At 38.9% G+C, this 15,461-nt stretch overlaps 1 protein-coding gene across 4 annotated transcripts in view; it reads right to left on the bottom strand.

Moving 5' to 3' along the window:
- The window catches only part of LOC105353937 (paralemmin-3-like), a 43,188-nt gene that overhangs the window by 15,813 nt on the left and 11,914 nt on the right, over positions 1-15,461 (bottom strand). For 3 of the 4 annotated variants that reach the window (XM_023955571.1, XM_023955569.1, XM_023955565.1), the window contains 2 exons: positions 2,814-2,866; positions 650-730 (listed from right to left, as the gene is read on the bottom strand). In XM_023955571.1, the coding sequence (XP_023811339.1) occupies positions 650-730; positions 2,814-2,858 (126 nt within the window). In that variant the 5' untranslated portion in view covers positions 2,859-2,866. Of the gene's footprint in view, positions 1-649; positions 731-863; positions 954-2,813; positions 2,867-15,461 lie in introns of those variants that run through there. The other variant, XM_023955574.1, reaches the window with a different exon arrangement.

A 15,461-nucleotide genomic window follows, 5' to 3' on the forward strand; every position in this document is an offset into this window, starting at 1 on the left:
TCTCTGTACAGCTTACTGCCTGGACAAACCCCTCTACACTTACATTAAGTGGCTGTTTGCTCCTATCACATATCTGCATCTGCACCGGAGTTGGAATTAATGTGGGAGCGAATAAATTCACTTAACCGCAGCGGTAATGCTTCCCATGGCAGAGAAATGTTTTGAAATATTTTGAATTCATGAAAGCCTGTTTCAGCTTGTATGCCCTGAAATCTGAATTGATAATTGGAGGGCTTCGTCTAAATGCAATAAGAACGTTTTCAGGGAATCTCCTGCACACAAATGCATTCTTCTCTGCACACAGAAACACTTGTGTTGGTCAAATTTTGCACAATTTAAGGAATGTGCAGCCGGGTGGCGTAACACTGGGGTGTGGGAAATGGGAAGGTCAGCCTGGAAATTATGTGAAAACAATAGAAGAGTGTGTGAACGCACACATAAAACTGATTTAAGAAAAGGAAGGACTGCCTCCAGCTCACCAGGACACTGTAAACATGCAGTGTTGTTATAGGTTGTGTAGGGTGTGTACACGACAAAAAGACATCCCCAATACTTAAATAGGCCAACGAATTTGACCTTTGCCCTTCCTTTGTGTGCATGTTTTGGAAAATATTAAGAGACAAGATCTTGTTAAGTATGTGTGTCAGACCTTAAGCTGCCGTTGTTTAATCCTCTCCTCCTCCTTCTCTCTTTTGACTCTGTCCTCCTCCTCTTGCAGTCGACGCTTCTCCTAAAAAACAGGACAAGGAAAAAAAATGGACATAATTCTGGATAGTGGAAAAACTATAACACACATAAGGTTAAAAAAAAGAAGAAGCAGAAATACGATTTTTAGAGAAAAAATGGAAACGAATAACATAAACCTGCATTGCCTTGGAAAACCCATCAACACCAGGGACATTTTTCAATTGTGTTGCTTTGTGTTTTATTTTGAAACTAGAAAGAAATAAGACCACAGAAAGTAGGACTAAGGGAGGCAAAGCAATACCACCCTGTATATTTCTGTGTAATTCCAGCCATAATTACCTCAGAAAAATCAATCTGAAAACAATTGTCTGGTGTGAAGGAACATTACCTGCTCCCATAGATTTATCAATGACTTCACCTCTCCAGGACATTAAAATGTTTTCCAAAAACAACTTAAAGTTTGTTCTTGCAGATTTCTATAAGTTTTCAAGGGAAACTAAAACTCATTAACAGTCATTCCACCATCCCCTTTAGCCTTAAATTCAGAACAACTGATTAACTGCAGGGATGAAGTTCTTAAAGTTATTGTTTTTCACTTTGTACTACATGAAAAGAAGTTTCTTTTTTGTCTGGCTTTATTGTTTCCGGCCTCTGTGTTTAAAACTCTCGCATTTATGAATAGCTACGCAAGTTTTAAGTGCATTTTGAGGCTTTAGGTTCAAAATGCGTGGCAATTGAACGCAGGCTGAAAGTTTGAACGAGTGGAACTTGGAGTTGAGTTGATATTTCAGATTAATCATGCATTTTGTGGTAAAAGCACCAAATTTGCCATGAATGTACCTCTGGGTCTCCTTTTTCAGAAAAGCCTGTTTGCCAAGAGAAAAACCCCCAATGGCGGCCAACTGGAAAGATGAGGGCTATACACTCAACTGTTATAAAAATATTTTATATTTATTTGCCCCAGTCTCAACAGTTTGGGCCGTGTGTACGCACAAAATGCAGTCTTTAAATTTGAGGGGTAATTACAGAATAATCTTGCATTTTATACATTTCAAAATCTTAAGACTTTCTCGTGGCTACTGTGCTTTTCTGGAAGTGGGGATGAAAAGGTACATCCATGTTGAATTTGGTGCTTGTACCAAAAAATGCCTGATAATTTTAACTCCCCATAAGGTATAGGTTTGCAAAAGATCATGATTGTGGGATGGTTCCTTTTGCAAAAAATGCCTAAAACTTACTCTACAAGCGTGAAAAGAGACAGGACAACCATTTTGCTATTGTTCATGAAACCAAAGGCACAAATTGGACAGAATCACTAATTTACTTTAAAACTCTTCACAGTCTGGTGTGTCTTAATTCCGTCAGCACCAGTTAAACAGTGGGTTAAGAATTTGAAGCAAACCGTGTAAATACAGCCTTTTTAATTTACAGGGAGCGCATGGCGTAACGGTGTGGGGGATATTTTCTTGACATCCTTTAAGTCCCTTAGGGTAATTTTAGCACAGTTACATTACTGTGTGTTTGAACGCTATTGCCAACCATTTCCATATCTTTGACCAATCTGCTGACAGCTAGCAGAACAATGCAACATTTCAGAAATTTTAGTTCATTAGTTCCGTGAGAACACTTTTGTGTGAGGGAACAAGACTCCTACAGAGCAGCAGAGAAAAACGATCATGTACCGTATGCAGCACCGTTTGAAGTCTCATCAAGCACATTTCAGAATGCATCGGAGCTCTGCCTCTTCAGTGGGACTTGTGAGATTACAATTTTACCCAAGGTTAAGAGTTCAATTTCTGTGTTTTTTCCTTTTTCTTCCAAGAACTGTGCCACATATTCTGGCACTAGTCGTTACCAATGGGTGCCACAATCCCAACCAGTGAATAGGACCCTAAATCCAAGGATGGCAAAGTATAATCTCCTTTTGTTCCCTCGCTAAAGTCCACATGCTCGTGGGCGCTTATATGTTGCAGATTTTATGCTTTGAAGGCTCATGATGAAATGTTGGTAAAAATATTGTAATTGTTGCATTTCCGTGAAACACCCAACAACACATTTTAACCATTTATAACTATTAAAAAAACATACTGCTCTTCTGAAGTTTTCCTGTTTCTTTGTGTACTTACTGCAATAGCATCCAGTCGCTGTTTGTACTTCTCCGCCTCATCCATCCTGGCACCTGTCACACAACAGATCAATGAATAGGACCCAAAGTTTGAACAGAGATACAAAATCTATGCTCAGAGATAATGACCCCACAACATATGTCCCACAAAACGTTTTCTCAGACCGTCTTTTAATGTCTTTTTCTACTTGTTTTTAGTCAGAGAACATAAAAATCGATATTTGAATAGTAACAAGATCTGAAGCAGGACTTCAACATTTAGTGAAGGATGTAATTTGACCAAAATTCGGACCTCACTGGCTCACAGCGCTCACTAAAAATGTCCTCCCACTTTCCAATGTTTTGTTTTGCGTTTGGATTCTGCAAAGCCTTAGGCGTATCAATGCAAGGAAGCAAAGACAACATTTGTTTTCCCTGCAGCTGACAATAAATGGGGCGATGTCGGAGGTCCCCGAAACTCAGAGACACGAGAGAAACGTAAATAGCAACCAGCTTCTAGCAAGGCAGTCATTAGTGAGTTCTTGGAAAACAGACGGCGTTTGGAGCCGCATTTCTTTTCTGAATCAAAAGTCATATTTTTGGGGAAAAAAAACATGTTATTTTGGAGCATAAAGAATTTATTATCTGTAGAACAAAAACATGTTTTACAAAAACAAACCAAACAACACCACCACCACAAACTAGTGTTTGGTATTAGAAATGGAGTAATGTAGTATTTAATCTTAATTCGGATTAAACTCACGTCAGATCTGACCAGCTGATGGTACGCTGAAGAATTTGAGGGGTAAAAAATTGAAATTCCCTTTTAAAACAGAAAACAGCCCCAAAACAACACAATCATAAAAAGACTCAAAGAAAGACAGTCAACAATTAATACATGCACTGGATACAGTAACGTCTATCTGGGCTCGCTTCATTCTACTATAAAACCTACATTTTCCAATAAGTTCATTTTTGACAAAATGAAGAAAGCTATGACTACAAACAATTGGTTACATTTGAACTGAATTGTATTTTTAAAAGCAGCAAAATCACAGAACAGAAGAAGTACGAAGGTGGCAGTGTTATGCTGTTAGGACACTTTGCTGCTTAAAAGCCTCATGTAATGAAAAAAACAACAACAACATCAACATGATGATAAAAAGAAACACCATGGAACCAGTCTGGCCACTCTACTATGACCCTTGGCATCAACAAGCCACTGCTGCTCAATGGATATTTTCTCTTTTTCAAACCATTCTCTGAAAACCTTTGAAATGGTTGTGGGTGAAAATCCCAGTAGATCAGCAGCTGTTGAAATACTCAGACCAGCCTGTCTGGCAACAACCATGCCATGTTCAAAGTCACTAACCCAATCACCTTTCTTCTCCATTCTGATGCTCAGTTTGAACTGCAGCAGATGTCTACATGCCTTAATGCATTGAGCTGCATGTGATTGGCTGATTTGAAAACTGGGTTAACAAGCAGTTGGACAGGAGTGTCTAATAAAGTGGCCATTGAGTTAAATTCCTACTCTCCCCTACGGCTTCTCCCTACCCCTCCAATTGTAGGGGCATGTCCGAAATAGTTTTTTTTAAAAGCTAACCCTCGTGGTGGAGGGATGTCAAGCCCTCTGCCACGAGGGTGTTCCTCGTTGCGCTGTGCTGCGGAGGAGAAGCGCTTTTCTTCACATTGGTATGCTCTGCTGCACAGAAGTTTACATGTAAATTTAAGTGATGACTTTTTGCTTTGGCATGACCTTTTTAAAGTCATAAAACCAACGTTTTTTTATGCATTTTCAAGCGCTGGCAGCTATGCCCCAACGTAGTGGACCGGAGACTATTGATGAAATCATCTAGTTGGAGTAACCTCTGAATTAGAAGAAACTCTTTATATTTTAGGCGTGTGTGTATATATATACACACACACATCCGGTATATATATATCCTCTTTTATATATATAAAAGAGGAAAGAGTTGAAAGACAAATACACACCTACATACACCTCAGCAGAAATCAAGACATTAAATCTTTTTTGTGGAAGGTTTTGAATATCTGGATGCGCAGTGACAGCTTACAGTACAAGTCTCCGCAGAGACAGGAGCTTTGTGTTTCTTCAGGGCTCCAGAAGAACGCCTAGAATAGAAGTCTAAGATAAACAAGCAAACATAACCAAGGCTTTGATGAAAAAATACAGAGGAGTTCCCAGTAGATACTTACTGACTCCAATAATTAGGCACGGTACAGGAGGATGGAAGGAGACAGAGGCAAGACAAAGTGGAAAAAGTTGAGACATCAATCATGAGGGTTGGAGAAAAAGCAGCAGGAAAAGTAGAGAGAAGAATGAGGTGACACGAAATGCAGTAACTGGTTAAAACTATTTTAAGCTGAAGATCCCCAAATGTCAGCACTGAGGGGAACCAGTGTGACACCAAAACAAGGGCAAGTGTGATGAGAAGAGTTGAAAGATCTGTGACAATGGATACGCTTAGAGAAAACACGTTCCCATTCTCATAAGAGAGAAATTATCATCAAGATGTTAATCTACTTTAATCTGAACAGACAGCTCCAACCAGAAAACTGAAATAGTTGAATTTAAAAATGACAGCAGCTCAGATAAGTCAACATATTAACTATATAGCACCAGTTTCTGAACCATGTCAAAACACACTCTGATCATCTTTTGTGCCATTTTTACAGTGTTCCCAGTGGTCTTTTAGCTATGATTATGGATTTCTAGGGGGGAAAAAATAATAAACGTGTCATTTTCTAGAACATAGTTTTTGCAGAGCAGCAGTAGTTCACTAGAAATTTACCTCTGAGTTGTGGGCAGGACAGTTGGTGCCATTGCTGAGAGCTCTCTGTTTAGGCACTCTCCCACTATCTTACAGCCCCTCACACCACAACCTAACATTAGCAGTGCAACAGTCTTTTAACTATCCAGTCATTCGGTTTTAAGCCAGATGCCAGCTCAGACGTACATGAATCTATTCGTCTACAAGTGAATGCATCGGCATGAAGCAGAGCAGGGAGCTTGTGGCTTGCTGTTGTAGATCCTATTTTACATCTACAAACTTTATCAAAATAGCATATTTTTGTCTTCTCCTGATTCATTAAAAGAAGAAAATACTCAGGAAATACAGTTTTAAGCGTCCTTTTCTTTAAATATGTCATCCATCATGAAAAAATTGCCACAACATAATAAAAACATAAAATACACAATTTTCATCAGAGCGGGTCTTTAAGAAATAATATCTAAAAGGCAGAACTGTAACCAAAGTGTTTCTGAAGAAAAAAACAGCACGTTGCACAAAAAAAGGGCATAACTTTACCTTTGCATAATCTGGTAAATATAACATAGTACTGTGTCGTATAAATGTACACACCTGCTAAAGGCATATACAGTCAGGACCATAAATATTTGGACAGAGACGCATTCTTTCTAATTTAGTTTCTGTACATTACCACAGTGAATTTTAAATAAAACAACTCAGATGCCATTGAAGTGCAGACTTTCAGCTTTTATTCCATGGGTTGAACAAAAAGATTGCATAAAAATGTGAAAAACTGAATCATTTTTTAAACACAATCCCTTCATTTGGCTAGGGCTGCACGGTGGCGCAGTGGTTAGCGCTCTTGCCTACAGCAAGAAGGCCCCAGGTTCAGGTCATGGCTGGGGGACATGAAAAAACAGAACATCAATGGGGGACCTTTTTGTGTGGAGTTTGCATGTTCTCCCTGTGCATGCGTGGGTTCTCTCCGGGATCTCCGACTTCCTCCCACCGTCCAAAAACATGCTTCATAGGTTAATTGGCAACTCTAAATTGTCCATAGGTGTGAGTGTGAGAGTGAATGGGTGTGTGTTTGTGGACATTCTACCCTGTCTGTGACAGACTGGTGACCTGTCCAGGGTGTCCCCTGCCTTCGCCCACAAGTGGCCGGGATAGGCTCTGGCAGCCCCGTGACCACAATAGGGACAAAACGTATTAGAAAATGAATGAATGAATCCCTTCATTTCATGGTCTCGTAAGTAATTGGAAAACTGACTTCCATGCTATTGCATGGGCAGTTGTGACCAATTCCCTAGTTATGTCAGTATGAGTGAAGCAGATAAAAGGCCTGGAGTTGATTAGAGGACTCGTGCTTGCATTTTGAAGATTTTGCTGTGAACAGACAACATGCAGGTGAAAGGAGCTCTTCATGCAGGTGAAAGGAGCCATCATTAAGCTGAGAAAACAGGAAAAAAAACATGCAAGAAATTGCTACAGTATTAGGAGTGGTAAAATCAACAGTGTGGTACATCCTGAGAAAGAAAGAAAGCACTGGTGAACTCAGCAACGCAAAAAGACCTGGACGTCCATGGAAGACAACAGTGGTGGATGATCGCAGAATCATTTCCATGATGAAGAGGAACCCGTTCACAACAGCCAACCAAGTGAACAACACTCTCCAGGAGGTAGGCGGATCAATATCCAAGTCTACCATGAAAAGAAGACTGCATGGAAGTAGAAGGAGAGGGTACACTGCAAGATGCAAGCCACTCATAAGCCTCAAGAATAGGAAGGCTAGATTGGACTTTGATAAAAAGCATCTAAAAAAAGCCAGCACAGTTCTGGAAAAACATTCTTTGGACATCTGAAACCAAAATCAACCTCTACCAGAATGATGGCAAGAGAAAAGTATGGAGAAGGCGTGGAGAAGCTCATGATCCAAAGCACACTACATCATCAGTAAAACACGGTGGAGGCAGTGTGATGGTCTGGGCGTGCATGGCTGCTAGTGGCACTGGGACACTAGTGTTTATTGATGACGTGACACAGGACAGAAGCAGTCCAAGGAATTCTGAGGTGTTCAGAGACAGACTGTCTGCGCAGATCCAGGTGAATGCAGCCAAACTTGCAGCGTTTCAGAATACAGATGGACAACGACCCAAACATACAGCCAAAGCAACTCAGGAGTTTATTAAAGCAAAGAAGTGGAATATTCTTGAATGGCCAAGTCCGTCACCTGATCTTAACCCAATTGAGCAGCATTTCACTTGTTAAAGACTAAACTTCAGACAGAAAGGCCCACAAACAAACAGCAACTGAAAGCCGCTGCAGTAAAGGCCTGGCAGAGCATTCAGAAGGAGAAAACCCAGCATCTGGTGATGTCCGAGAGTTCAAGACTTCAGGCTGTCATTGCCAACAAAGGGTTTCAACCAAATATTAGTAATGACCATTTGGTTTTCAGTTATTTCATTTGTCCAATTACTTACGAGCCCACAAAATGAAGGGATTGTGGTTAAAAAATGCTTTAGTTTTTCACATTTTCATGCAATCTTTTTGTTCAACCCATGGAATAAAAGCTGAAAGTCTGCACTTCAATGGCATCTGAGTTGTTTTATTTAAAATTCACTGTGGTAATGTACAGAAACAAAATTAGAAAGAATGCGTATCTGTCCAAATATTTATGGTCCTGACTCTGTGTGTGTGTGTGTGTGTATGTGTGTGTGTGTGTATATATATATATATATATATATATATATATATATATATATATATATATATATATATATATATATATATATATATACATATATATATACACACACACACACACATATATATATAGTGGGGCTGCACGGGGGCTGCACGGTGGCGCAGTGGTTAGTGCTCTTGCCTCACAGCAAGAAGGCCCCCGGTTCAAGTCCCGGCTGGGGGACCTGAACCAGAACATCAATGGGGGACCTTTCTGTGTGCAGTTTGCATGTTCTCCCCGTGCATGCGTGGGTTTTCTCCGGGATCTCCGGCTTCCTCCCACTGTCCAAAAACATGCTTCATAGGTTGATTGGCAACTCTAAATTGACCATAGGTGTGAGTGTGAGAGTGAATGGATGTGTGATTGAGGATGTTCTACCCTGCGACAGACTGGCGACCAGTCCAGGGCATCCCTTGCCTACGCCCAAGTGGCCGGGATAGGCTCCGGCAACCCCGTGACCCCGAAAGGGAAAAACGGTAAAGAAGATGAATGAATGAATGAATGAATATATATATATATATTAGGGCTGCACGATATGAGGAAAACCCGCGATATGCGATATTGGTGATTAATATTGCGATAACGATAGGATTTGCGGTATATAAACAAATATCAAACCAACCAAAAACATCATTTCCATTTCAATGCAACAGTATAAAAATTATACTCCAAATGACTCTTGTCGACATAGGAGGCAAACATCAAACATAAAAGGGCTCATTTGATTGATCAACAGCGTAAACTTGTCCTTCCGATTGGTTAAATGCATAAAGGGATTTATTTCATTTTTCGTTTGTTTTAGCACATTTAACCCTTGTGCTATCTTACTTTGACGTGTTCTCCCTACCACGACAAAGGTGGATAAAGGTGGAAAGATTTCATGTAATCCATGGACACCAGTGAAGATCACAAATCATTGAAGAAAAAAGGTTCAGAGCACTGTCTAGTGGGTCTAGATGACCCAACTCCCAATGTTGAATTTTTAATTTTCGCCGTCTTTTGCGGTATGCATATTGCACAGCTTGATGTCGCGATAACGATAAATTTGTGGTATATTGTGCAGGCCTAATATATATATATATATATATATATATATATATATATATATATATATATATATATATATATATATATATATATATATATATATATATATATATATATATATATATATATATATATATATATATATATATATATATATGTATTTTTTTATGAGCAGTTCAGCCTTTGTGCTGTAAAAAAGTAAAGAAAACATTCCAATCTAGCCAATTCTATTCCTCTAGAGATGCATGAGTAAATAAGATGATGACGGTTGGCTTTTCACAGCAAGAACACTTTCAAGGAAACAGATGTGCCAGTCAGGCTCTGAAATGCTGGAATCAAGTTATTAATCTCAGCCAAAGACACATGAGATTCTCTGCAGGTGGGCAACAGCAAACCCTTTTTTTTCTTCTTGAACAGCAATTTACTTTTATTTTTGAGAGGCTTATTCATTGGTGACTACCAAAACGTTACCACTGACAAAGTAAACTTTTTATATTGCTTGTACAGATATAATAAAGATTATGTTCTTACAGGAATTGAAATTAAATCACAATTCCTCAAAAGGGGATATTAGAAGCATGAGGAGCACATTAAATTTCAAATTATGGACTGACTTAAAGTAATAAAACAAAATGAATTTCAAGGTAATTGGTAATTCTGATGTGTCCAGACTGTACAAAGCCACCATAAGGCTTAATGGAGAACGTGAAAGTATTCATTAGCTTTGCAATAAAAATACGAATAGTGATATGACATTAAAAATTTATATGGGGCATTTATTCTTTTCATTAGAAGCACTGGCACTGAAAAAAAAACAAGGGACCTGGACAAAAGACAAATTCTGAAGAAGATATTCACCTTGAGTTACAATTCAGGGAAATCTCAGAACAAAACGGAACAAAACAAATATCAAGTCATGTCCAGGTTGTATTGGGACAAGGTTATTAGAGCTTTGCAATCTATTAAAAGAACAAGCAGATGGGAGCAAAGGCCATTTTAAAAAGGTTCAATGAATTAACACAAATAGCTAATGCCTTTTAAAAAAGCACACTGAATAACCTGAAATGGTTCCATACTGCAGATAAAATGTCTTCATTGCAACTATAAGAATTAATTATGTCTAATTTATTTTAAATAGTTGGTTTAATCGTAAATCTTTGCATTTTAACTGGAACCATTTTGTGGGATAAAAAAAGGCATCGACCTACACACGTGTGATGTGAGAAAGATGTCAAAACAGTCATAAATCTAGAATTTAGTAGTGAAATGCCAATAATAATGACATTGAACGGGCTGTTGCCAGGAATTTACTCAAAGGGCTCGGGAGCCATAGGGACCCCAAGCCAATACATTACATTTGGGTCAACATTTCTCCAACTATACATTCAAACAGCACTTTGTTTTTTACAAACCTATGGCGACCCCCCTGAGCTCTGTCACGTAGACGTCCAGATATAAACTTTTAGGGGAATATCATTGATTTGATTGAGATTTCTGTAAAGTTTATACTCTAAATAACATCATGTTAAATGTATCAGTTTTATTCAATGTTGGAAACGAATACAGAATCGAGACACTTTTATCAAGTCCTTTCAAAAACCAGGTCAGACTTCATACTGCCTGACCTGACTGCTCTGACAACATCCAAAGTCTCCCACACACTCTCTGTATGTCTCCCTCTCACACTTAGTCACACAATGGACTGGAAAGTCAGAGACAAAGAGTGGGGGCACACCGAAAGGAACAATCGAAGTAAAAAGGCCAGTGCTGTGACATACATCACTGCCTAACCCACTACTCAGCAGGCGTTTTGCACTGCAGGGTTTTCAGAAATTTCAGAAGAAGAAAGGCTCAATCGTTTCTAAAGTCGTTACCTAAGAGTCAAGATAAAACTAAAGAAATTCAATTGAGATAAAAACCTTGATGTGTTCTTAGTTTTCATTTAAAAAAAAGGAAGGTTGACACCCAAATATCTAACTACAACAGGGAGAAATCAAAATCATGTAGCTTCTATTTTTATTTTCTTTTAGGATTAAGCTTTGAGCCAAAATAAAAGTACAAACAATCCAGCCATTTAGATGTAAGAATCAGCTGGTAAAGCTTTATGTTAAAAACTTTTAAGCCTTTGACTTAAAAGAAAAATAAAGCTGCTATTTACAGACAAAACCAGGATGTTTTCCTTGACATGCGGGTTTATTGAGACAGTTGTTCCCACGTACCAGGAGCTGCTCGCTCTGCCTAATATGTGGCGACTGACTTTTGAATGTTTCTCACACACATTTAATAAAGTTGCAGGCATGTAGAATTCACATTTATTATATTTAGAAAATACCAGCTTTGTGACGGTTGTGTCTTTTTGTTTTGCTTTATTTATTCATCCCACCTTAAAAGTCAGACGCAGCTGAAGTCAGTGGCCTGCTGTTAGTATCCACTTTAATATTTTTTTTTAATATGTAACAAAGACTTTGCATTATGCATTCCAAATGTTATGTTTATTGCATTTGTACACAAGAACAAAAAAATAGATTTTTTTCTAAGAAAAAAAAATATTTGTTTACGTTTTGCAACAAAAATGACAAGCATAAGTTTCACAAACACATTTCTGTGCATCTGCATCCTCTGGCCGATTTTAGAGGCAGTGTGATCAAAATACAGTAAACAAATCCAGGAACATTGTTGTCATGTAAACGGGGTTGCTGGGATTTCTGGCTCATAAAGTCCAACGGTGGGCTGCCATCTCCTTGGTTTGACTTCAGAATTTGTTCCTGACCCGCCTTTCTTGACATGGAAGACGCCTGTTTTTGCCAGTGCTGAATTGGCAGGGGGACTTTTGACACGCTTGAACATAAACAAATTAGGAATGACTGCAAGAGCAGAGTTTGCAGGAGAAGTCTACATGATCTAAAACTTATGGATGAAACCAGTTCCTTCAGCATGTTATCTCTGAATCTTTAGGACCTTTCATCTAGTCCCTCTGCAAAAGAATGTGGTTTATGTTTGACCTCAGTGGTCCTGTGTCTGTTTATGTAACAATGTATATTTGCCTTGTGGGGTAAGAAGAGGTCTATGACCAGATCACTGGAATAGTGACATTGGCTTTGTGAGAACAGAAGGGAGAGCAGCAGGTCTGGAATGAACAAAATAAGAATCACTTGGTTGACATTTCCTGGCTTCCTCTGACACGCTAGAACTGCATAATTCAATCTACACACGCCTGCAGATGAAAAAGGAAAATGCTCTGTGGTTTTATACAAGAAAAACACACCCAATCATTTTTCATCAGAACATTTATCAGAGAACTCATTTTTTGGATTTGTTTTTAAAATTTAGACTATAAAAACAATAAGGACAACCTGTGTTGGCTGATAGGCAACACACTGCAATTTGTAGGCTGTGTTGTTTTGTAACACTTGACATTGTTCAGTTATTGATACATCAGTTTCCAGTACACAATATGTTACAGCCCAGACAGGCACGCCCACCTCAGTCTATGGAGGAAAAAAACCGACGTAGAGAGCCATAACACATGAGAAGAGAGACCAGAAAGCTTGATAACAATTTATCGTGTGAGAAAACTGTGTCCTGCAAAATAAAGGGAGATGAATTGATGTGCAAGTGCAAAAACAGACATAAAAAGAATGAGGGGCTTGGAACCTGGGCCAATCACAAAACCAGTCAGAAAAGAAGCCGACTCTCTGCTGAGTTGACCATTGGAGATCTATGGTCCCCTGCTACTGCTTGCCAAACACAATCTTATCTACAAATATAGCTTCCATTTCAGGACTACCAAGGGCTCCAAACTCGGATATCAAAACCCAGCAATAGAGGATTGGTGAGGACAAAGGAAAATGAGACAACAACCAGCACATAACCCAACACACACACTGCTACCACTCTAGCTGCCGCTGCTGCTCCATTCCTCTCTGGTTCATGCCTCCAATGGCTCATTTACCCAACAGGTGCAAATCAGGGTAATCAGCCCACACCTGCCAGGTGTGCAGAATGACAGAGAAAGCAGGAAAAGGGCGGAGCACAAGTCTGCAGTTAGTCACTTGATAACATATCTCAAAATTTAAAGGGTTACTGTAAAGCCAGGGGCATTATTCAAAGAAATTTATTATAATATAAGAATATCCAGTAGTAATATATTAGCTGGTTACAATTGTTTAGATGTTTTATAAACTAGTGTTTTTACACTTCTTGCCCAATGTGTAATACAAATAAAGGTGTGATGCCCCATCTGTGTTGAGGCCACTGCACCTCTCGTTATTATGTTACGTTGAGATGTAATCAGCCGCCAATTGGTACAGTTTAGATATGTGATCTCCTTAAATAAAAAAATATATATAAAAAGATTTGGATATGTTCTACTTTTACGTGAACTTTTTTTTTTTTACTTCGGTTCCTGTTACAGATCACTACAAAGTTTTTTTAATTCAGTTTAAAGTAAATAAAAAAACAATATAAAAATGAAGCACATTTATATACTAACATGAACACAGATGCAGTGACAGATTGTCTTGCATGTTACATGAAATCTGGAAAGTAAAATTGAAGCCTGAAGCTGGACAGACTTGTTGACTGGAATTTTCTACATTCCAAATTTAAAAAATTGGGAAGGTATAACTAAGGTTCAGAGTTCTGTTGGGTCCATCCACAAGTAAGTAAAAAATCTATTTGAACACCTTTTCCCCCTACACACAGTCATTAAATACATCCTATACATATGTTTATTTTGATAAACAATGTGATATATTAAACATGGAAGTCATTATGGAAGTCATTCAGTGGTTGTTGTTTTTTTTTTTTTAACTGGAATATCTGATACTTGATGCAGAAGGAGGGAGCTTGTACCCCAATCATTACTTTCATTAGAGAATACTCTGCTTTTACTGTGTTTGACAGCCACACCACATGCAGGCTAAATGGTTTAATCAACAGATTTGTGGCGAGTTGAAACATCTCCCAATTCCCCACTGGCTTGTTCTTAAAATGTGCCTAATGATCTGCATGCCACTGGCACCATTTATTACACAGCAGGTGTTAATACGTACCCTTTTTTGTTGGTTTATCAACTGATAAATGTAAAATGAAAGGGTCTCTGTGAGTTTAAGCATTCATTGTGGGTTTTTTTTTGGTCATAACGATAAAAAGCGTGTTATATTCTAATACATGGTTCATCTAGTCGAGCAGTGATCTCCAACCTTTTTCAGGCAGCAGACTGGTTTAATGTAATATTTTCACGGGCTGTGATGGGTGGTATTTTTAAGCTTCTGGTTTCGGGAAAATGTATTATTCAAAATAAAAAAATCCTATTAGTTGTCGCACGCTTAGTTAGGTAAAATTTCTGCTCCGCATATCCCCTGGGGGAGCGGCGAGCTGTAGACACAGCCGGGCGCTGCCAGACTCTGCAGCAAAAAAATTGTTTTAGAGAGATGTTTACATATTTATAGACAGAAATAGACGCACAGTGGAAGGATGTGGGTGCTTTACACTTGTGTGGGTAGAATCGGTAATGTTGTGGTACTAGTGAACTTGCACATGGCCAAGTTCTTCTGATTGACAGTGCAGGTTGGGGCAATGAAAACACACCATTCCACATCCTGTGTGCATCAAAAAACATGGCAGTTCAGGCATGCGTCTCCTACATTACAAAGAGAACAGTTATTATCGGATTCAACAACATACTAGAGTCACTCTGAGTCATTTATCATCCTGGAACCTCCCAGGAATCACAAAAGAAACCAACAATCACATAGTTATCAGGGTATTAGCTTCACACACGGTAAGCTTCCAGACATGATCACAGGGAAGTGTATGCACTGCAAAGCATCAAAGGCAAAGATGTATCAAAAGAAATCTAACAGGTCCTGCTGCATGGCGGTCTGCAAGTTTAATGCAATCTGACAATCTGACTAAACAGCATTGCAAAAAAAGACACTGATGAAAACATGGCTCGTCACAGGAAGAATTTCTCTTTGCTTGCTATAAAAAGATTGGAAAAGGGATCAATGGCCTTCTGTCAGGTACTGAACAAACACAGGTGCACGAAAGACACACACTCAAAAGAGTCTCTGTTCAGCAAGAGGCAGGCTGGTCTTAG

The sequence above is a fragment of the Oryzias latipes genome, chromosome 1 (assembly GCF_002234675.1).
Source record: "Oryzias latipes chromosome 1, ASM223467v1".
NCBI classification, from domain to species: domain Eukaryota; kingdom Metazoa; phylum Chordata; class Actinopteri; order Beloniformes; family Adrianichthyidae; genus Oryzias; species Oryzias latipes.